The following is a 24547-nucleotide window of genomic DNA, read 5'->3' as shown; positions in this document are numbered from 1 at the left end:
AGGTTTACAGGAGAAAGACATCCTTAGTAGTAATTTTATAAACTTTAAGCGTGATCATCAGTATGAACCAGAAGCATTGTCGTTTTTTTTTGTGATCGCTCAGGTTGTAAAGCTGTTACGTGTGGGTTGATAACCTGTATGGATCCAGCCCAGATGGATTAGTGTCTTCTTGAATTTTGTTAGAAATTATAACTAGAGCAGCTAATTCCAAGGGACCTCCTGAAAATTTAACAGAATGTCCAGCATATTTTATCCAATCTCTTACTCGTCCAATGAATCTCCACGTGAATTCTTGTAGATGCAATATCAAAATTTGCAGCAACATCAGCAGGTGAAAATTGATCTTTATCTTTTTGGCAGGTCGATTTAAAAAAACACCTTTTATGGAACAATGATCTTGTACGGAGAAACCTCTATCTGACATAAGTTCATGTTCAGGTCGCACCCATTCAAGAACAGCAGTTTCTTCAGTTATAGCGCTGTCACTAATTGAACCAGGATATATGTCACTGAAAAAAAGGCCACTTCCATGTGCTGAGATTCCGATTAAAGCTTTACCGGTGACAGTGTTTTTATAGTTAGAAAACATAAGGGAATTAAGTTCAAAGTTTGTAGCATGTTGAAACTTAAATTCTGTACAATCAATAACTAAGTGGGTCAACCCATGTCCTGTTCGAACAAAAATATCTGGCAATTTCTTTAATAAAAATCCATCATCTGGTTTTAAGTCCAACTGACTGAAAAGTGTTTTAAAAAAATAAGCCATCCAACAAATATCCTATACATTGTGCTTTTACCGACACTTGCCATATAAGCCATAACGCAAAGATGAAGAGAATGACGACAAATTGTTAACACACATAAAAGTCCGGTTGCTTTGTTTAATGATCTGTCCCCAGTTCCTTTACACTCAGGGTATTATATAGTGTGTAAGTATGGTGAAACAATTTGAAACAGCAAGTCAAATTTTTCAACGGGCAAACCAGATTTTTGTTGTAAGTTGTCATAGGAAAATATATACTTTTGAAGGTTTAGAATTGTTCCTGTTTTTTCAAGAATTATTTTATTTCGTTTATTAACAAATGATTGCAGGTAGTGGTTTTTAATTTTTAGTAATTTAATTTCATGGGTGAGATTCTTTATTTGATTATTTGATTCGTTTATTTTTTTTTAAGTTCTTCAATAATTTTGTCTTTAGATAGTAATTTAGCAGATAACTGTCTCTTGGAGGGTTCTCGTTGTTTATGTACTGGCGTAGAAGATATTCTTTTAGCTGGAGGTTTTCTCTTTACACTAGATGGTGTACAAAATGTTTGAATGAATTCAATTTTTTTTTTTAGCTCCTTAACTTTCATTTTATTTGCTGCACTTTGGGTTTTTTCAAGTCTTTTTTTCCTCTATTATATTTTTGCTCAATAATAGGAATTTGTGACTGGGGTGCTGTAACATCAGGAAGAGTTTCATTAATTTTATAACCAGCACTCCAATGTTCACAACATATGTGGCCGTTTTTCCAATTAACTCCAGCAGTTTTAATAATTTTTTGGTACTCCATTTGTAAATCCTTGGTCCTTGGCAATCTGTAAAATATAAGCTTTTCTCCATTTGAATTTTGTGTTCGAAAGTTATTATAGCAAAGGGATGACGAGCAGAACCATTTCACCATGTTTTAGATAAGTTAAATGTTGTAGAAAAGTATAAATAAAGGAAAAAATATATACTAAAATTAGCAATTTATGCCTCAACTGCGCCCATACGGTATAAACTTTATGAGCAATTGACCGGGAAAGCAATAGGAGTAATCGAGTGCAACATAAACAAGCTAAAAATTTGTCCCTACAACCGTTTCTCTAGTGCCCAGACCTGCGCGGTATGAAACTCTGTAATACAACAATGAGGAAATGTTACTCAAGGGTCCTGAAATTGAAAAGCCAGGTATATTTCACCGGCATTTTTATCAATTTTTTATTGATTTAAATTGATTCTTTAGTCTTATTTTATTTTTTCTTTAAAGTAATAACATCACATAAAAACACAGCATTTACTATTTCAAACTGTTCAAGACAATCGAAGGAATTAAAATTGGATTTTTATTGCTCCTTTTTTTAAGTTTTCTTCTCTTCTAGGTAAAGCCCGTGTTAAACACATCAGCGTAATTAAATGTTATTAATTTATAGGGGAACCTTCATAAACTAAGAAAGATGCAGAAGGTGCCTACGGATTTCTCACTTTATTTCTCTTTTGTTTTTCGAGTTAGAACAAACCGCTCTATTCGAACATTCTCTTTATTTTATTCTTATTTTACAGCATTATCATAACAGCGCTATGTGCAGTACAGAAAAGATCATTCTGGTCCCATGTCCAAAAGATCGTTTCGCTTCTGAGTTCAACATGGTGGCCAGGATCTACCCAACTTTAAATGGGGAAAAACTAAACACCGATACAAACACAGTTTTTCGTTTGTTAAACCATTTTCCAGTCCCGTCCTTTTTATAGCGCATCGTGTGCGTCTTGCTACTTGCGCAGCTAAGCTACAATTTTGCTTGACAGACAGACAGATGGACGGACAGACGCATACGGGTATTATAATATAAACTAGTCGTTAGCCTGTGAAAAATCCACGGGTTCGCCCGTCCTTTTTATACTGCATTGCGTGCGTCTCGCTACCTGCGCAGCTAAGCTACCATTTTGCGTGACAGACAGACAGATGGACGGACAGACGTATACGGGCATTATAATATAGATAGTCGTTAGCCCGTGGAAAAATCTACGGGATCACCCGTCCTATAAATTAACCCGTTGCAACAAAGTGGACAGAAATATATCGCATTTGGTATTGGTGCGCATTTTAAAAATTTCTTGTCTTCGTTACTGGACACGGCTTTCGCGGACACAGAGACAAACAGACGACGGCTATTATTAAAGAGATACATGCTTTTTTTATCAGGATATGTCTTATAAGAAAGTCAGGGTGAAATTAATAGTTTAAAAATAAGGCTATTGCTTGCCGCAGTTTCAACTTAGGAGTATGAAAGCCTGGCTTAGATTTTGAAATTGGTATAAAAAAAGTATGTAGCCATGTTTTATGTTTATACATATTTATTTTATCGAATTGTTAAAATGAAGTTTGTATTTAAATTATTGAATAATGTTCGATCATGACCATGTTTTCATTGTTCTAATTATCTTATATATGTACTTAGCTCTGTATGAACTTTGTCTTTATACCCTAAAGAATGTTAGGTCATTAGGTAAAATAGATTTAACTTATTTTTTATTTATTTAACTTATTTTTATATCCAATCTAAATGTACAATTTTCTTTCATAAAATCTCCGTACTAAGATTGGATAATCGAGATTAATCTCGATAATTTCGGAAACCAGACTCAACTCTGCCTTGTTGATTTTAATCGGGAAGCTGTTAAGACGATTTCTAAAGTGTTGTATTTCTGATATCATATTTATCCTCTTGTATCTTTCCAATCTCATAAAAATTTGCAAACAATAAAAGTGATAATGATGACAGCCCAGACAATGAAAGTCACCATAGTATAGCTGACGAAGGGAATGAAACTAAAATGCCTTCAGGCAATGGGGAGACCATGGAGCCTGCTAACCCCAGGGAGGCCAATGAGCTTCAAAAACCAAATAAACGTAGCCACAAAGACGAAGATAGTCAACACATGGGACTGTCTTTCAAGAGGCAAAAGGTTTGAAGCCCTTCCTGAGGAGAGCAATATGGCCGCCAGACCAGATGAACTGGTGAGCTCTGCTGAAAAGTATTTTAACAAATATGTAAAGGAGAAGGACTTGAATAAAAGCATTCTTTTGAAAAATCCTGTGCCAGAAAATCTCAAAAAGCCATGCTGATGATTACTTCACAGAATTATTAGAGGATAAAGGAAGAAAAACCGACCAGAATTTAGACCACTCCTTGGGACGGATTCAAGGTAAAATTTGGAACATAATGGGCCCCTTGACTAAAGTGTGGTACAGGATCGAAGAGGCGATTGCCAATCCTGAATGTGTGCTAGATCCAAATTAACTTTCGACATATGTTGAACAGAGCATGTTATTAACAGGTCTGGCTTTCAGTGCTGTTTCCTATAACCGAAGGCTAAATGTCCTCACCGCTGTTGGACAGGAAAATGCAAAAGCAAAAACAGTGCTAAAAGAACAGAGTAAACTTTTGGAAAAGCCATTTGAGACTGAACTCTTCGGACAATCATTCGTGAACACACCAAAGATACCGCCAAAGCAAAGAAATGTCGAAGGAGGTGTATGAAAAATGAAAGAAATACGACTTCAAAGTTCAAAACAAACGGCCCTTTCCGAGGGGCCTCTCTGCGCCTTTTTTTCAAGGATGTTCCGAGGGGCGACAAAATTACACAAGTACATCACACAAAGGGAATGGAGTCAACAGACAACAGCCAAAGTAGTTCAAGAACAACTACAACCAACAGAAGACATTCAGTGGTAAGAACTTCTACCGTAACAGAATTGGCACCTTGCTACAGCATCAGAAATCACCTCCAGTCACCAGAAATTGTACCAATAGGTCAACTAATGTATGTGCACCCATTGCTACTGAAACTATTTCGAACTCCGAAAATTGGCAGCTTTCCAATCAGGAAGGTTGAAACATTTCCTTCAAAATTGGGAAAGACCTGGAGGTGGACTTCCTAAAAGAACCACTACAGGTCAAACCTCCCCATCAAACAAAAATGTGGAAAGAGGAAACGTATCTGGTGCATCAGAAGGTGAAAGCTATGTTGGAGAAAGGTGCCATTCAAGAGGCCAAATATGTACCATGCCAAATTCTGAGCAAGTATTTCTTGTACCAAAAAAGGATGGGGGAAACAGGCCATAAATTTAAAAAAATCTAAATGCTTTTACTCCTTACCTTCACTTCAAAATATAAGGTTTGCATTTACTCAAAGATCTGTTGAAAGAAAAAGATTACATGTGCAAGGTAGATTTAAAGGACGCTTACTTCGACGTTCCTTTGCACCTAAAACAACGAATTTTTTTTTTCATTAACCAAAAGGTTAAATTCAACTTAACCACCACTTTGAGCATATTGAAAACTGCGCGGACCACCCCAGCTTCCTTCTAACCATTTAACACGAGATAGCAAAAGCGAGGAGAGTGAGTGAGAGTAACACGTCAAATAAAATATAACATTTGTTTTAAAATTTCTTGATCCTCTAAATTCTTAGTTTTATTACATACAATATTGTCACGATCAACCTTCACGAAATTAATGTATTACGACGGACGAATCACGTTAATTTCATGCATCGTTAATTTCATGTAGTAAGGTATTATCGAATGACGTACAACCAGAGCTCAAGTAGCTACCAACAGACTCAATAAATTTAATTTTCTAAATTACGCTGCAGCCTTTTTATTAAAGACATCTCTTATAGCAAACATGTATTCACAATAAACACTTTCCTTGGATAAAGTGATGGTCAAACTCTTATAACAGAATCCTTGTATACATAGAGACACTTTATTGCGGAGACTTTCCAATGCCAAACGTTATTTTAAGAGTTCCAACTTACATTATTTTCTAAAACTGACCTCTCTATAGCGAACACACCCATCAAACAATTTTGTAAAATGTTTGACTGTGTTTTAGTTAAGGCAACATGATATGCGTTCAAAATATTGTCTTAAATATTATTATAAAGTTTTTTTGTGTACTCTTGATTCTGTTTTAGTTTCTGGAAGGAAAAATAGCACATTATATATAATAGTACAATATATATAATCTTTTGCTCCTTTTTTTGTAAAATCTGTTTCTTGATACACTCTGCGGTTCATATCACTATCTAGAGGACGCTTTAGACACAAAGTAAGCTAATTTTGGAAGAAAATTTATGTAGCGCCGCCCACTCTAGACAGAGTTCACTGTAAGTCCATCAACCTATATTGTGGAAACAACCGTACATTAAGGGAGACCATAGTCTGTAGTGATAGTAAACCTACACATACGCGTCATCTTTGCAGCACTTCGGTACATACTTCGGTAAGAAAAAATCAAAAAATAAGATCAATAGAAATTTAAGCGTCGGTAAAAAAATTGATCACTATTTTATAGATAAGGTAATGGACAGGCTTACTTATCAAAATAATACTATCAACTCGTTAATAACGTAATTATATATCTTCGCTTATTGTAACTTTTTTGTGTTTAATCTATATCATAATGCCCGTATACGTCTGTCCGTCCGTCCGTCCGTCTGTCTGTCTGTCACGCAAAATGGTAGCTTAGCTGCGACGGGCTAACCCGTGGATTTTTCCACGCGCTAACGACTAGTAAATAATAATAATAATCACTAACTTTTTTTTTAATGTTTATTTAATTATTTATCTAACAAATTTTCTCCCGTTATAATACAAGGTTTTTCCTTAATGGCAACTTTCCACAATAATTTCAGGAAATAATAATATGTAATTACGGAACTCCGTTACAATTGGAATTCCACTTGAACGAACTTCAAAAATGGGAAAAGCGCCAAGATGCTTAACAGTCAAACGAATATACATACTTGCTAAATTACATTGCATATCCTTAACAGTCGAAATGTTGTTTACCCTTGCTGAGCAAGTTTGTTTGTCAATTTATTGATCGATGTAAACAAATCGAAGTAATACTCTTCAGGAATGTCGTTTGTCGATTGTCCCACACTTTATTGAATGTTCAATGTTAATGTTTGAAAGCAAGGTCTTGGCATGTAAATAAATGTATAACAGCTTACTGGACAAGCAACCGGATTGTGTCGAATTTGCTGATTGAAGAGAACATTTTATGAAACAATACAATTTATTTTAACATGAAAATTTACATATTCGTTCTAACATGGTGGATTACAGGAAGTGTTTTTAAAATGGCTTCTGCAGAACGGAAACGTCGATACAAGAATTATAATTATAACAAAAAGACACCTGGGTACTACGATAATGACCGATGCTTTGTAGGAGAATGGTCCAGTTGGACATCGTGCACTCGCTTTTGTGGGTCTGCTGGTGAACGAGAAAGAAGGCGTTTGGTAAAAGGTGTGTGCAAACCACCAAACACACAGATTGAAGAGTGTAACAGATTTTGTTACAACGGTGGTTCACCAAGAAATCAAGGATGTGCTTGCAGACCAACATTCGGTGGAAGGTGTTGTGAAGTTCAATATAATAACACTGCCGGTCAGTTTTCTTTTGGGTTGGGTTGTCAAATCTACCTGAAGCTGTTCCATAACATAGAGTAGGATCCTACTAACTTGGCCTTAGATTAATGTCGGTGTTGAATATACGGAGGCGTTCCTACGCTTGTCATATTGCTTTTGCTACGCTTAAGAGAAACAGATTGTTGTTCGCCTATTTGAAAAATCTTTTGATGAACATACAATTACAGTGCTTGCTCGATTAACTGTACCTCGCCTATTCAATTTTCCATTAACCGGTAAAAAATTCAGAATTCACAATCCGTTTTGTACTGAACTTTTTCATTTAAGAAAAATAAAGAAATGACATTTAAAATTAGATCTTTATATCAATACCGTATTATCATTTATTTCAATATTTTTTTTAAGGCACAATGGCTGCGTTTTTTTAAGTTTCTCGGTTCACTACACTAAAATTGATATTCTTTATCTTTACTAACTTTCAATGGTATTAGGAAATATCCTGATTTTTTCAAATCATAAGAGGCTTGAGAATATTGTGCTGTGATATAGATAGAAAATAATAGAACTTGTATGGAAAATTGTCAACCGTGACACCAAACTTGTATTAAATTTTGTAAATGTATCTAGCTCATCCTATATCCTTCCAACAGCGCTTGTTGGTCCCAAATAAAATTTCCCTAGATTATGTTTTTCCTACAAATTCGTATTTGTTACAGAGACGATTTTGACAAATAAACTTGTCTATTTTGACCTCATTCCATTCCAGGTGTGGACTGTAAAGTAGGGCAATGGCAGCCATGGTCGGCATGCAGTGCACCATGTGGGAACAGTGGTATTTCACAGAGAACTCGAATAAAAACTGTGACTGAATCAGCCGGTCGTACATGTCCACATTCTCTACTGCAAGTTCGGACTTGCAACAGATTTTGTCATAACCATGGAAAACCCTTAGCAACGCGATGTCAATGCAATGCAGGCTTTACTGGTATCTGTTGTGAACATGGAGGTGGTCCCGTTACCTTGCCAACATTACAAACAGTGACTGTAAACCCGGGAGGTAGGTTTATCACGCATGTTTTGTAGAGCTTTGAAACACTTTTTTTTTCACACACAACGTATCTAAGAAAAGCAGAACAGAAAAAAACACATGAACATTCTTGTTTAGTTAAACGTTAAACCCTATTTGGTATGGAGGATAAAGAAGATGAAGGGGAGGGGGAGTGGGTATAAATTCCCGACGTCAAATCCAAATTTTAATACCTTATGTACTGCTGACTCAAATACTATGACTATTGTTTATCATTAGCATTTTATCACGTGCTTTTTTCCAAAAAAGTGACTGTCTATGACGTCAGAAATTATAATATGACAAGAAGGTTGCCATTATCGTTTATTTGTGATAAGTGGTATGTCTGCTAAATAACTTCAATAATACGACTGTGTGTGGAAAAAGTGCTTTATGGAGATGCATACTTTATGGAGATTCAGGCTTTATGGAGATGCCCGCTTTATAAAGATTTCGCCTAAATATGCCACCTAAGAAAACAGAGACACCGAAGAAAGGTGTCAAAAAAGATCAATAATGTCGAAAAGAAAAAAAACAATGTGCGTACTTCTTTTATGAAAATTTCTGCGTCTTGTGTTGACTTAACAGAAAATCTATTTAAAAGAAAAATGTCATTTTAAAAAATCTCCATCTTATAGCTGCCCGCTGTACAACACTTTTATAAGAAATTGTCCCATAAAGCCTTTACCGTAGCGCTATCTACTCAGAGAATTACTTGCACGTCTATGTAGATGTCCGATTTTTATGTCTGTTTAATAGAGTTTCAACAGTATATATTTTTTCACGTATAACAACATCAGTTTAACGCTTTAACACGCCTGGATAAGCACTTTCAAGAAACAAAGTTGTGATGTAACATGTCATCGGGAGTACGGATTTATGGACATTTTCGATTACGTAATGTCAACAACATCTTGTTGTGAACATTTAAAAGTCATGAAATAAAACAAACGTTAGATACTAGGAATTATTTTTATTCGTACCAATTTTATATCAAATCTTATTTATTTTGTACGTAAAATAGGTTAAATATGAAAAAATATACGCATAAACTCAAATAGAATAGATACGGTAAACATCTTAACATGCCTCCAAAGATGTTTTCTATATCTAAGCTTCCTGTTATTAATGTTTCACCTAATGTTTCACCAATTGAAACAACACCAAAGTGTAGCCATCCAACAATGCCAGTACGTGTAAATGTTTCTTGTTAAAAAAAATTGTGCTTTTCAAAATAATTTTCTATGATGTTTCTTGTTCTATTCTCTCAGATTCTAAGTAGGAAGCGCATGCGCATGACCAAATATGTCGTAATATTTTTTGGAGTATTTGTCACTCCAGGGAAAAATCCACCGACATTAGTTCATAGTAAATCTGGCCTTTGCTAATTCGTGCATCCTTAGCACAAAGCAGGAATCCCACAACCATTTTTAAGTTTACCTTTGAAAAACTGCATGGTATTTTGCCCATTGTACAATAATATTTCCTGCATTGGTATTCCATGCACCCTGCGAAAAAAAATACTGGTTCGCCAGTGGTGCATATTTGCGGCACCAGGTTCATCCTCGTTGTAAATATACAGGGGATCGCTATTTCCAAGCTGGTAGTTATTTTGAACAAAATATAACCAATATAAAAAAATAGTCGATAATCTATTAAAAATTCACAGTAGTCCGTTCGTCGCAACAAAGTGGAATTGTGTTCATATTAGATTTCGTTATCTCGATCTCTCACACAGCCAAATCCTCTTATACCCACTAAGCTTTGTTTTGTCACTTTCAACAAGATGAAGCATGACTCAACGAAACTCGAAAAGAATTAGAAACTCAAATTTTCAACCCACCCAAATTAATACCTTCCCACAATAAAACGGCGACAAAGCAATGTCACTTAAACCCTAGTACCCAGTCTTTCACAAGTTATATATACTGTTAACTTTTAATAGGGCATGAGTGCTATTTGTATAAAAATCTTTAAGGCACACACAAAACAGCAATATATATATATTTGCATAAGCTTATATATTTATTTATTTATTTATTTGATCTGTAACTCGGTTGCGAGGCATAGAAGTAGATATTTTCTACATTCCGGTTAGTCGTATTCAAAACTGATTTTCTTCATATAAGAAACTATACACCATGCTGAAAATGAGATGTTACTTCATCATAACGCTTTATCTTTTTGGCTGGTCCAAAGCTGATAACACAGGTAATGGTGGAACATTTGTAACGTAATATATAGTGAAATAAAAGATGGTTTTTTTTGAAGTCTGTAATTCTTGTGTTATTTTTGATAGTCTAAAATTATTGTGTTATGGTTTTTTTTTTATTATGAACAGTGTAATAGTTTTAACCTCGTTTTCATGGTTAAAAGCCACCTTTCTTTTTTTCTGCTTGATGTGAGACTAAAAGTGTGAATACTGGAGCTGCAGAGGCGATGATATGTCTCAGTGGAAAAGTCATAATGCATTCTGGACGCCAGAGATTTTTAAATTAAACTTGAAAGTAGTACTTTCGAGGTTTTAATCTCAAAAAGCTCCAAGGTCAAGAATGGTTATAATACTCCCGCCATCATATTGTTCACTTATCTTAAAAATGTTTTAAGCAACCCCTTCAATTTTTTATTATGTAAAATTTGTTGTTGATGTTGACACAGTGAACAATTGGACATAAATTATTGTAAAGAAGTTAATTTCAAGCAGACTTTTTGAGAGTCGATTGTTCTGCTCGAAAATCAAAAGTTGTGCTGCACGAATTATACCACTTTACTGAAAGATGTGGTTAAAGTATTCCATAAGTATTTCGCAAATTTTTGTTGATTTTAAAACGTTAAAAAACAAATATTTAATGCTAATTTCAAATCAAAAGACGACAAATATGTAAATATATGTAAGATTAATCTTTAAAAACAACAATACTGAATGTACACATAAGAGATTTTCAAAATGGCGGAATAAGCAACGCATCAAGGCTATGAGAATGATTTTTCTGCTGATCCTAGTGCAGAACCAAGTGCGCCAAAACTTTAGAGAAAATAATAATAACTTCTTTTGTTTTTTCATCAATAAAATTTAGTCTATGAGGAGACACTCAGGAGGCTCCATAAAGTTCGTGTAGAAAATACGTTACTCGTCACAGCAGCCTTAGGTGTTGATGCGTTTAGTAAGAAAGTTGTAAGGCGCAAAAATATAAGACCTCCCGCTTTTCAAGGACTATAAAATTGCTAAAACGCGCTTTTCCCGCACTTTAATAAATCGAGTGTTCTTACTATAGGTACTATTATTAACCACATTGAAAGCTGTTATATTCCAAATTTTCTATTTCCCGCAGTTTTTCTGCGGTTTATACATACCTATATTACAACTATTTTTACAAATTACGTCATCAGTGACTCCGCCATTTTGGAATCACTTTACGACACCTTTTTATGATCAGAGTAAGAACTTATACGCGCTTTGATAATACTTTCCGCGCTCAGTTCGTAATGGCCATATTGCGCAACACTTGATTTATAAAAGCTCGGGAAAAGCGCGTTTTGACAATTTGGCAGTACCCTAAGGGCAAAAACTTTCGCGGGAAGAAACCTTCGCGTGTCAAAAAAATGCGATATTTATGGAATAAGCTTTCGCATTTTGCGGAAGAATAAGGCTATTTCGCTTTAAAAAAACTTTCGCAAATGAGCAAAAAATAAGATTGTTTACTAAATTTTTATTGTTTTTCTTGTTTAAAGTAAAAAAAAGTTCTTCAACTTTCCACTCAGAATCAGTTCCGTCATTGTTTTTTTTATCTTTATCTTCACCAATGTACCGCTGAATTTTGCTACCACATATTAATTCAAATTCTACCGTGTTATATTGAGCCTGTATCTTTTAAATTTTGTAATGAATTCACCTACAGTAGTGAACACTCCACCTGTTTCAACGCAAAATACAAAAAAGGAAGAAAGCTGCGACAAGTACTGGAGAAAATAAGTATATTAGAGAAATGTTTAGCATGGCAAAGAGAAAAAAAGAGACAAAGGTTGTAATAGAACGAGAGATTAAAAAATGGAGAAATTGTGTACGTATTAATAATATCCATGCACATGTCATTATGTTTTTTGATAACAACAAATTTTCCCGTGAAAAAACTTTTTGCTGTTTTGAAATTTGTAAAGGTAAAACCGTTCACGAAAAAAGGCCAAAAATGCGAAAGTTTTTGCCTGCAAAAGTACAAGAAACACGAGAAGCAGCATTTTTCTGCATCTTTCAACTTTGTTAACATACTACACCCAAACACATCAACACCTAAGGCTAACATGACAATGTCATGATTTTCTACACTAAATTTCTAGGGTTGCACTATAAGTCACCTAAGCAAGATTTGCATTGCGATTAGATGATCAAAGCTGTCCATTTTGAAACATTTCTCCATAGGGCAAACTGTGGCAATCTTTCAACCTTTCCAAACGATTTTGCTATGGGGCTTGATTAAGCCAGCTCTCCCTGCACTTTCTGTAAGACAAAACGGTGATAAATTGAAAAGGATTATAATCCAGATGAGCTCAAGTAACAAAATACTTCTGTCGTTAACCAACGCTCCATCAGCCCTGCAACTTCGATTCTACGGCTTTTTGTCTCGCAACAAGAATGAAATCATGAATGGAGTCACTTACAACCTACTTTTACGTTGTTACACGCAAAAAGCCATGGAAACGAGGTTAATTTTCCAATTCATTTCACTCTAGTTACCATATGTGAAGGCAGAACACAATCTATAGCATGTCCGCAAAGTTCCATCATTCAAATAAAAGATGCAATGTACGGCCGACTTTCGCGCTCCATATGTCCAACCGGATCAAACACAGGTCGGACTGGATGTCGGTCCAGAAATTCTTTAAAAGTTGTTAAACATTTTTGTGAAAACAAGCAGAGATGTGTAGTGTCAGCGTCAAACAGTCGGTTCGGTGATCCCTGTCCTACGGTGTTTAAATATCTTACAGTTAAATACGAATGCTTCACGACGAGTGAGTTTGTCTTTAAGCAAGTAGTTACATATATGTACAAATTTGTTGTTATGTGAGCTGTTTTTTACGAAGCCAAAGTTAGTTTATACAGCCAAACCTACTATAAATACCATCTGCATAAGACGGGCACCGGTCGACCACGTTTGGTCCATAGTGTCCGACAAGTGCCAGTTTTATGGTCATTTGCTACTTTATAAGACTATCATTTGCCAAAGGTTGGCACCTGTCGACCACCTGTTGGGTCCGTCATGCAAGTGATAACAGTGCTTGGAGATCACAGTGTTTGCATAATTTCAAACGTTTCTTGCTTTTTACAAGCTGTAGTGAAGACAGAAAGGAAAACCTGCCAGAGGCTGGCCTTGCAGATGTATTTAAAACGGCAACCTACCTAAAATGACCAGAGTGGCCGTATTATACAGGCTTGACTGTTCTTAAAATGTAAATATTTTAAAACTAAAAGCAGGTAGGAGCTTCTTAAAAATTAACTACATTTTCTTCTTGCTTTTTTACAACACAACAAACATTTTTTTTGCTTGTAGAGTTTTATACTTTAGAAAATGCACCTAATTTTCGCAGTATTTTTTAAAACTTAAACCTAAGGTGAAGTAGGAACACTTTTTTTTAATATAACTTTGATTCAATATTCCACGTAAGTCAGACCTTAATCCGCTCACGGTCTCGCAAACCCAACTGCGTAGAAATTCCGTGCACAGTAAAACAAACGATTGCCAACATAATTCTAGTTAAATAAATTTAGTCATTGTTCAACTTTGTTCTCAGGACTTGTTAAGCTTTTTATATTTGGACGCCCAAATATAAAAAGCCTAACAAGTCCTGGGGACGAGATTGGTCATTGTTCGAAAACACTTGCAGAATAACCATCAACTCAATTTTCATACAAATCTGACACGACTTGGATAATGCACAATCTATGTATGTATGTATACAATGTAGGGTGAATGGGACAGTCAAATTAAATGAAGTAATTAATTTCAAATTCCAAACCTTGCATTATTATAATTTTATCTTGCGTATGGACATAAAAAATATGTTGTAAATTTTCAATCCTAATTTTTAAAACTTATCCAAAACGTAATAATTCCTGAAAGATACAATGATCAAAATTCATTATTCGCTAAATCTTCCAGGCGTACGTGTTTACGGCTTACTGCAATACACATGATCTTTTAAATGATTTGTTAAAATAGTTTTCGTTTTTATTGGAGAATAAAAAGGAGACTCAGCAATATTATAGAGAAACGTTTTTTTTTAATTTTTTTTAGAACCTTGCGCTGATTATACTGCAGTTGACAACTATCAAAGAAGTATTGGCTACAAGCTTCCATCTTCAAGTCACGCCACAACATGCGATCGTAAATGGCTAGCAACGTGGTATCGTTTCACCAGTGGAGCTGGTGGGGAAATGCCGACTTCTTGTCCACCAAAATACGGTTGCGGTAGGTGTTCTAGTTTTTTAGATAGAAGATACAGCTCATAAAAGATTCAAAGTGCAGAGTGAATCTCTCTGTACATGTCTTTTCGTGTTTAAAAAGGCTACGAAATGATCCAATAAGCTCGATTCCGCACATTTTAAGAAATGGCGTGTAATAAACGTAAAACTCACAAAAAGTCAAGGTGCAAGAAATGATACAAACTTTAGAATCACATAGACGTCTAGACAACCTGTTTATGAATAATTAATTTTTTATGATGAATTTGCTACTTTTTTATTTTATTTTTTTTTTAAGAAAAAATTTCCTGTAGTTTTTTTTTTTGGCGATAAAATAAGTTACGGTCTGTAAAGTATATTAAATATCAGTAAACAGAGACAACGTATTTGTTAAAATGCTACGTTACTAGCTTTAACCCTGTTCGGTCCGGGGTTTTACGAACATACTATGACGGGGGGAAGGGATCCCCCCCCTCCGGACCGAATAGCTTTAAGAAGGTAATTAATAAACTAAAAATACTTTAAAGTTATTGTTCTTGCTTATACTGTCTTTATATACAATAAACTGATATGTTTCTATGCAAAATTTTAAAGGATATAGCTAGTTAGGTTGTTCAAAAGGTTTGACGTTTATTTTATTAGAAAGTTTGAGTTAAAAGCAAGGTATGTACATGTATCAAATAAATCATGGATTTAATTTAACCTTAAAAAAAGAATCGTGAACTTTTTCGCAATATAGCGGGAATTACAGTCGCATGGTAATATACCAGAGTTCAAAAACCAACTTTTTAAGGACCATTATTAAATAACAAAAGTTATTTTTATATAATCAATACGTATTTAAGAAATTATATCAGTTTTTTAGACATCTTTAATTTGATGAACAATATGTTTTAGCAAAGCAAAGATGTATTATTTCCCCTTGTCCACAGACTTCCTGATTGAACTAACTATAAACAGTTTTAGATCATATTATCACATATAACTGACATTAAAAGAACTTCTAAAATACATGTGATATGATTTTATTATAAATTGAATCTAAATATTATTCTTTTAGGTTCCAAGGGTTCAGTCTGGTTGGATGGAACAAACCCAACAACAGTAGGAGAAACAAAAAAAATGAAAGCATGTTTGCGAGCAGGTACAATTTGCTGCTCCAGAATTTGGGAAGTGAGAGTGAAAAAATGTTCAAAGAATGGAAAAGAATATTTTGTTTATTATCTTCCACCAACTCCAGGATGTCCAATGCGATATTGCGCCGGTTTGTGGTTTTTTATTATCTTATCTCGTTAAAGTAGCACAGACAATAATTTTAAAGTACGGGTCCTGCAAATATCCAGGCGAAATCGGGCAAAAACAGGGTCATATTTGGGCCATAATATCTCCTGAGGTCTGGGTTGTCATAGGAAATGCTACAGATGTTTTAGAAATATAAATGAATTAGGCTACCCAACATTACCAAACATGAACTCTCTAGATCTTGTCCTCACCCACCGATCGCGGATCAAGTTTCCAATTCGATTATGTGTTGAGTGAAAAAAGAAATTCGTTTCAAACACAGCCTGTCCTTTAAGGGTTAACACCCTTTATGTGCAGCTATTAAGTAATGGGCAGAATGTATTTCGAAAGTGTCTATTGAATAGTACAAATTTCAGTACATAGATACCTAAAAAACTAAAAACATTTCACTAAATTATTACACTGCATTGTTTCTAGAAGGTAAGGTAAATAATTACCTAATCTTTTCATATGGGTGAGGAAATGGCAATTTAAGGAAAAGCTAGGAAATGCAATTTGTGTATTTGGATGTTTCGTTAGCTCACTATTACTAGACTATTAGAGTTTATATTTGTCTAAGCTAAGTTCCTTCAAAATCCACGACTCTATTTTTTTAATAAAATTTCTATTCAAGATACATATTTCTCTTGGATAATGTTGTTACACTAGATTTTATTGTTTTCTATTGATTTGTTTTTAGGAAAAGAGACTAAATGTGAAGAGGGCGAATCATCACCAACTGGATTTACTCCAGGCTGCTCAAGTAGGTGCTTCTAATAATTACAGTTTGTGTTATTGGCTAAAATCACTATGCAATTTTGATTTGATGATATCTGTATAGATAGGAGGTATTTTTTTTAATTCATCACATATCATTTGAATATACTTCTTAATTATTAATTTGATTAATTACTGCTTCATATGAGATGATGTCTTTTAATTTCTCACTTATAGGTAAATATCCTAAACTAAAAAGTGATCCTGTCATCTCAGTGGGAGTTAAAAATAAACGAATGCAGTTTAAATGTAAATTTGATCCAAAGGAGCGAGGAGAACACATTCGCCACGTCGTAACATGGTACCAAGGTCCACCTGAGAAAAAAATCAACAAAGAAGATACTCTTCATGGGGATCAAGATGAAGCATATTTGCAGAACAACAACGAGTATGGAGAGAAAGCATTGTTTTGTCTTGGTCAGAATGTAAGTATGTACGCTACAAAGCAGAAAAACGGTTGAAGAGAGGATAGATGAGACTATCAATAGGAGACTATTATTGTTCAGTGATTAAAGCCATTTAATCCTAAAGTAAATATTTCTGGAAAGTAAATTCCCTTTGCCTTAAGTTTAGAGCCAATGATCCTATATCAATAGGGAAGGACAATATTCAACTTGCTTTTATGTCCAGAGCTATCGTTACTTATAGGAAAAATAGACCAAATTTCAACATTCGCACTGTTGCAGAATATCCACAAATATGATATGACATAGGTGAAGATTCTAACTGTTTTATGTTTTTTTAGATTTATTGTAAAGTTCAATCTCATTACGTAGCAACACCAAAACTAAAAAGTATTCCACGAAAAAGTAATGAATTTTTTGCAGGATTTAAGGTTAGTTTGAATTTATATGCTGTTCTACTGTCATAGTAAGCCTCGTGATCGCAAGTACTTAGCCCCCTTTAGCAATATTTTTTTTCCATTGGGCATACGATCGAATCAATCAAAATGATGAGCTTGAATTAAAACCTATCATTAATTTTTGAATTGCGTCGCAAATAATTTTTTACGGTAATTAGCAAGTTTTTCCAGACCGTTACTGGGGTAGACAAGAACTTAAGGACCTTTTTAAAGATTATGAAAACTCTCTTCACGGCGAACAAGCTGCCGATTAGTCAATCAATACCCTTAAAATATAAAAAATATAAACAGTTTTTTATATTCGGTATCTTAATGATGTCTTAATGATGGTTGAATTTCGTTTTATTTACATTTTCATTCCAGATTACACCAAAAGTGATCGATCTTTCTGAAAAAGACAAACCAAGAAAACTCACAGTAACGTCAACACTGCCTATTGTATGCCAAGATGGTACTGAGAACTGTGAAGTCCTGGTGGAACTTGGTCAGACAAACACAGATAATTTTATTGATTATTGCACAATGAAATTTAAACCTGGGCCTGCTGGTCAGACTCATGTAGTGGAAGTTGTCGCGAAACGTGATTTCGTAGATGATGGAGATCAAACGATGCATTTAAAAATTCATATTCCTGACCACGTTGATCCTGTTGATTGGAATTGTTACAAGAATATCACGGATGTCTTGGTATATTCGTTTTTTTTTTCGTCCTTCCGTCTGTCCGTCCGTTTGTTCGTTTCTTTTCAAATGTTAATGTCCTAAATCAAGTCTTTCTTTTTAACGCGTAACATTGCATATGTACCTCTCCATTCAGATAAAGACAAAAGACGTTAAAACAAAACGCTGCACATCAACTGGTGACCCACACATTCGCACTTTTGATGGGTTGTATTATAATCACTTCTTGGTTGGCGATTACGTTATGGTCGAAAGTGGAGCACGGTTGTTCCAGGTTATTTTACTTTTCCTGTTCAAGTTCTTTGTTTCTTCTTTTTCAAGGTGTAATATTTTCTGGATGAAAAACCAACATACACCAGTATGTTAACTTATCAGCTGATTTGAGAAGGTTGATGAGTGAGCTAGTGAAGTTTGACTGATTAAATGGAAGCTTTATATAGAATACACTCTAATAGAGGTATCAATTAGAAAAGGGGCGTATTGTTTTTGGTAAATAAGATGTTTATAAATAGCATAAAGTACTTTGCTGATATTATGGATAATTATAAAAAACTTATAGAAAGTAACATTTTTTTTGTCTCCTTTGCGTAGGTTCATGTCAGAACTTTCCGTTGTCACACAGTTTCGTGTAACTGTGGAATAGCTGTAAGAGAAGGTGATGACGTCATCGTTGTTGACATGTGTAGGGATAATATTCCACGTGCACGATTTGCCAGCACTGTTGAACCACAGAAAGGGACCACCATTGAGAGAAATAATAACGGAAAAAGTTTTGTGGTAAGAATAAAGGAATTAATGTTTGTTATATAGACTTTGTAGACCAATTTACGGCCGTTTGATAGTGTTTTTGACAATGGAATATTAGAATATCTTGTGGTTGGTAATTTAGATTGAAATTATTTGACAGAGTTTACACAGGGGAATATTTAAACGAACAGAGAGTCGATATCTTCTTGGTGTCTTAGCAAAGATCCAAATTATTAGCATACAATATTTCTCAATAATAAGGGACGTGTTGTGACTGTATCCCTATTCGTGATACAGCACGCACGAAATAATAAACACGAAATAGTAAATACGATTTATACTTTAAGTAAGCATTTTTTAAGGGCTAACAACTTGTCTTATTTACTACTTTTGTTTAATATTTTTCAATTAAAATTTGATATAGCTCAACTTTCCCTCCGGTGCGTATGTGAGATTTGATGCAAAACGTTGGTTTCGTAACTGGTATTATGCAAACATTGTAGTTCAACTACCTTCTGATGATTACAAGAACACAACTGGATTATGTGGAACGTTTGATGGCAAATCAGGAAATGACATGACTGCAAAAAACGGCGTAATTGTACCAAAGGGAAGAGGAAGAACTGCTCCAAAAGCATTCACAGAAAGTTGGAAGTAAGAGCTTTTAGTGTGCACACTACTCCAAGGTATTTTTCAGGCAATAATAACAACGTACATGGTTATTACATTGCAATTTGTGGGATTCATTTTTCTAAGCATCAGAAACTTTTGCAAGAAAACAAATACTGTCAGGAGTACTCTGATGTTTCCAAAGCTTCAATCAGGATTTTGTCGACGAAATTTCAGCTTTTACGGTCGTTTATACAATACTATTTCGTGTCGACTCGTTGCTATATAAATAGGAAGCTGAAATTTTAAATAATAACTATTGTCAATTCTCGAAATGTTGCTTTGTTTGTTGATCGCCAAATTGCAGATAGATCTTAAGAGACAATGTTATCGGCATTAAAAAAACCTTTATTTTAAAATATTTAGATTGACAGTTGGGGAAAGTTTGTTCTACTATAAGGGAGGACCTCGTAAGTGTTTGGCTACACGTGCGAAAAGTTATTGCACATGTCAGGAAACCTGTTGCGGGAAGAGAAGTGTCAATTGTAATTTTGAGGGATATTCACAACGCCCGAAATATATACAAGGTTTCAGAGGCTGGAAAAGACTCGATTTCCCAGGTAGACGTGATGTAATATTTGTGTTGTAGGTAATTTTTAACTTTCACCTCAATTTTATTAAATGTAGAGGGAGATATGACACATATATTTTCTCTTATATATAAAATTATGACAAAAACTCAGTACATGCAGCATTGAATTCTTTTTCTTTCCGCATAACTAGCGAATTTTTGGTTTAAATTTTGAATATTTGAATTGGTTGACCTTTTATTATTAAAGACTGGTATCTGCGTGAACAATAAATTCATAAAGGATTTAAAATTTAACCCTTTATAGAATCCTCCATTGTTTATACTTTGTTGATTCGATTAAAGGTGCTGAGCACTGTGGGCGTCGCAAACGGCGTGCAATTGCTGTTGAGAATGTCATAGTGCTACCAGATGATGGCGAAACTGGTATATATACGTACAATCCGAAAACAGAAAATGTCGACGAGAAGGTTTTTCCAACAAAGTCTGGGAAAACAGAAGCTCAAGCTAAAACGAGTTGCACAAAAGCAATTCAAGACTCTACAGCAGGAAAAGCATGCATTAAGATGATTGCTGGATACGACATAAATGAATTCGTTGATCAATGTGTGTTTGATGTTAAGGTAATATTTAAAATAACCCTTCCCTTGTTATTGCTTGGGAGTTAATAATATATACAGTCATATTACAAGACCTAAGTTCCTATATAAACTTGTAAAAAATTAAAGAAGAAAGTAGTTTAGTATTAGTTATTGCTTTGTGCTTATATTTCAGGTAACTGATGATTACAAAGTTGGATTTGAATCTGCAATCAATACCATGATCGCTGACTGTGAAGAAAAAACGTTGAGAGATTTGAAGTATTGGAAAAACGGTTCATCTGGGGTATCACCCCCAATTGAAATTGGTGACAGTGTATGTCCCAACGAATGTAGTGGTCGTGGAAGTTGCCAGAATGCTACATGTGTCTGTGATAAAGATTACATTACTGCTGACTGTTCGTTGAAAAAAGGTAGCCTGTATCTCTCTATCTGATCTAATCAAATAATGTTTTTGTTCATTCATTTTCCCACCGCGGTTTATGATCCTCTATCCGTCCGGTAAGAACCTATATTTTAATTCATATATCTTAGGTCAAGCTCCCACGCTACTCGGCGTACCATTCAATGGGCTTTGTGATATTCGAAAGCAAGACTGTTATCGTACGCGAGTGATGGGGATGGATTTTATTGATTCAACAAGTCTGACATGCCGCATGACTGAAGTTGTTGTATGTAACCTCTGTCTTGTAACTCAAAATCTCTTTAATAGTAGCCGTATTTTGTCTGCCTCTGCGCGGACCCCCGCTGAGTTGGAAAATGATGTCACGGAAACACGAATAATAAATACGATATATTTTTATCTACTTTGTTGCCGACGGTTAAATTTAAAGGACAGGCGAACCCTCTTTAATAATAGCTGTCGTCTGTCTGGGAGAGAAACGCCGTGCTACGGAAACACGAAATGTGTAATATAAAGGACGGCCGACCCCGTGGATTTTTCCACGGTAACCGACTTGTCCGTATTAAAATACACGTATACGTCTTTCTGTCACGCAAAATGGTAACGGCATGGTATCGAGACACACGAAATGCGGTAAATAAAGGCCGACGACTAGTATTTGAAAATTCACACGATCGTTCGGAGTAGTATGCTCTGGTTCATCTTTTAATTCCGCATGTATTACAGAATGAGTTGAAACCGATTAAAATGGTTTTGTGATCTGCTCTGAAAAGAAAAATGGGCCTGGCTTATCCTCGAAAAAGTTTTCTTGCTCTTTCACGCCTTTCCCCAAAACGAACTTCTTTTTTTAAAAAAAATGGAAGTTTCGCTTAGCTGTTGCTTGTTGTATGTTTGATATGTTTGTGGTTTTATCCAAGATTTCTTTACTTATAGATTAGTGATAAACCATACGTTGAAACCACCCGTCAAAGCACTGATGTTGGTCAACTTCTTAGCTTCGGTGAAATCAGTTGCTTGCTGCCACGGAGTCCAGTCGAAATTAATGGTAACCCTTCCAGATCAACCGGAAAACCCACTGGTGGCTTTTTGATTGGAGTATCCAACGATGGCACAAATTTCAGTCATAACAAAACTTTGTTTTTGGTGTATGATTCAAAATGTATGGACTGCGGTAAAGATTATAAAAGTTGTATATGGAAGGTGTGATATTTATTTATTATATTTATTCGTTTATTATTTAATAAAGGGACAGAATGATAAAATTATTGACATTCGGTATTTTGTATTGCAGCAAAATTCTTGCAAAGTCAGCAATTATTGTTTTGCGCCTGGTGATGCGAATCCAAATGACTGGTGCCAAGTATGTGACCCGAATAAAACCAGGACCGGATTTGTCAAACGAACACGTAAGAAATAAGATTTTGTTTTCGCAACGGGTCGATTTAACTTTTCCCATCCCATGAAAGATCCCATGAAAGGTTTAATAAAAAAAACTCTCCTTTTCGTGTACAGTTTTTTTTGTCCCAAGGGAAACTTGTATCTTTTCTGACATCGAGGCGCGATATGTTCGTCTCGCCGTACCGATGTGAAAAAGAAACCACAGGCGTTAAGAACGGGTTAGAAAACCATAAATGCTTCAAAGGAAATGATGTTAAAAAGCTAATGAAATTCGAATTTTTTTAATGTTGTTTTGTTTTAGTAAACAAACCACCAGTGTTCAAAGCGCTTGTACAGAAGTTAAAGCCATTTAAAGCCCAAACTTGGCGATATGTTATCCCTGCGTCAGATCCTGAGAAGCAAAGATTGACATACGAATTTGTTGGTAATAATCATGGTATGATGATCTCCTCTGCTGGTGTTTTAACATGGTATCCTACTCAAAATAAAACTTACGAGTTTACCATTCAAGTGACAGATCCGTGTGGTTTAAGCGCTACGCAGAAGTTTATGGCGGATGTGAAATCCTGTATTTGTGAAGGGCGCAATGGCGGTATTTGTGTTTGGAAAGGAACTCAAGGTGTTTGTCAATGTCCTTCAGGCTGCAAAGGAGAAGGGTGAGTTTTTGTTAACATACTAAAAAGTAATTTTACTATTAAGTTAATTCTATACCATGTTTGTTTTTGGCCTCCGCTATCACAATTTGTTTAAAACTATTTTTTTTTTCGCTTTTAGATGTGATGAACCTATCGATGGAAGAATTTGCAGAATAAAAAGTAAGTCGTAGTTACACTCGCGTTAATAATTATTACAACTGTAGTGGCCACGTGTGTTATAATTTAGAGAGAACATGTATTTTCCAATCCTCTAATGAAACAAGTGGATATTAATGAAACCACTTAATTCGCCGTAATGTTTTTTCTCTATTATAGGCAGTCAAACCAGTGAAGATTCTTCTGACACAGTTACCATAGCTGTGGTTGCCATTATTGTTGTTATTGTTGTTATCGTAACCATCATTGCCGGTGTCATAGTGTATGTTTTAAAGAAAAAAAACAAACCAATCAATTTAAAATCTGCGAAGGACTTAACACTAAACGCTGGACGTAACGCCAAAGGCAAAATGGTAACTGTCGTAGTTGGTGCCTATAATTCCGCTCATCGTACGAAAGATGAAAATGTACAGATGAAGTTTGGAGGTCTTGAGAAAGGTGGTTCCTCCATTAATGACGGTTACGTGAACTAAATATAAATTTTCTACTTTTTTATAAAAAGGTTTTTTTTAATCTGTTATTTTTATTGATCCGCGGATCCTCGAAATATTATACACAATGATATGTCGTTCTTTCGTTGGCTTTTTTTTTCGTAACGGCTGTTCTTTGAATAAACAAAGGATCGTGACCATAACTCTTCTTTAATTCATAAGCTCGTCCCCAGACCGTATTTCCGTCAAAGTTACTTGATCACGACTTCAAGCGAAGAGAATATTTTTTTACTACATTTGATATGTCTTAATGCCTTTTTGGCAATTAATTTTTGTCCACTTTTGCACAATTTATTTTTGCGGTAAAAGGCCATGGAAATTAAAGTTTCGACCAGAGAAAAAGTTAAAATAACTCGTGATTTAATTACGGTAACAATGCTATTACGGCTTCACATATTATTCTCGCTAAAAGGCTGTTTTCCGTTTTACGATATATATCCAACAACAAAAATAATTTTTAGGAAGGTATGTCCTGGTAAAGATGGTGGCTTGATAATGCGATATAAAAATTTACACTTGCACTGATGGAATTATTTCATGTACTTGTGATAGTTTTGCAGTTTTGAAAATATAATAGAACAAAATACACC

General features: G+C 34.9%; 1 protein-coding gene across 3 annotated transcripts; it reads left to right on the top strand.

Moving 5' to 3' along the window:
* The first annotated feature begins 1793 nt into the window (after positions 1–1793).
* LOC130646946 (von Willebrand factor D and EGF domain-containing protein-like) lies at positions 1794–24041 on the top strand. Of its 3 annotated transcripts, none has more exons than XM_057452624.1 (20): positions 1794–7207; positions 7955–8245; positions 14545–14718; positions 15772–15975; positions 16693–16755; positions 16947–17194; positions 17515–17604; positions 17995–18318; positions 18446–18583; positions 18901–19086; positions 19481–19710; positions 20092–20285; positions 20600–20877; positions 21029–21266; positions 21388–21524; positions 22190–22456; positions 22548–22662; positions 22956–23310; positions 23429–23469; positions 23626–24041. In XM_057452624.1, exons 1-20 carry the CDS (start codon positions 6844–6846, stop codon positions 23937–23939), a joined length of 4251 nt encoding a protein of 1416 aa, XP_057308607.1. In that variant the 5' UTR covers positions 1794–6843; the 3' UTR covers positions 23940–24041. The 3 variants fall into 3 exon arrangements, with proteins under 3 accessions (XP_057308607.1, XP_057308608.1, XP_057308609.1); XM_057452625.1 differs by lacking the exons at positions 1794–7207; positions 7955–8245 and adding exons at positions 10299–10465; positions 12983–13261; XM_057452626.1 differs by lacking the exons at positions 1794–7207; positions 7955–8245 and adding an exon at positions 10303–10465.
* The last annotated feature ends 506 nt before the right edge of the window (positions 24042–24547 follow it).

The sequence above is a fragment of the Hydractinia symbiolongicarpus genome, chromosome 6 (assembly GCF_029227915.1).
Source record: "Hydractinia symbiolongicarpus strain clone_291-10 chromosome 6, HSymV2.1, whole genome shotgun sequence".
Lineage (NCBI taxonomy): Eukaryota > Metazoa > Cnidaria > Hydrozoa > Anthoathecata > Hydractiniidae > Hydractinia > Hydractinia symbiolongicarpus.
The sequence above is the reverse complement of the archived record's forward strand: the minus strand, read 5'-3'. Positions and strand labels throughout refer to the sequence as shown.

Coding starts and splice junctions, on each gene's coding strand:
- LOC130646946 (XM_057452624.1), top strand. CDS start 6,844: ATGAAAATTTACATATTCGTTCTAACATGGTGGATTACAGGAAGTGTT. Junction 17,605..17,994: donor AATTTTTTGCAGGATTTAAG/GTTAGTTTGAAT, acceptor TTTTCATTCCAG/ATTACACCAAAAGTGATCGA. Junction 20,878..21,028: donor AATGTGTGTTTGATGTTAAG/GTAATATTTAAA, acceptor CTTATATTTCAG/GTAACTGATGATTACAAAGT.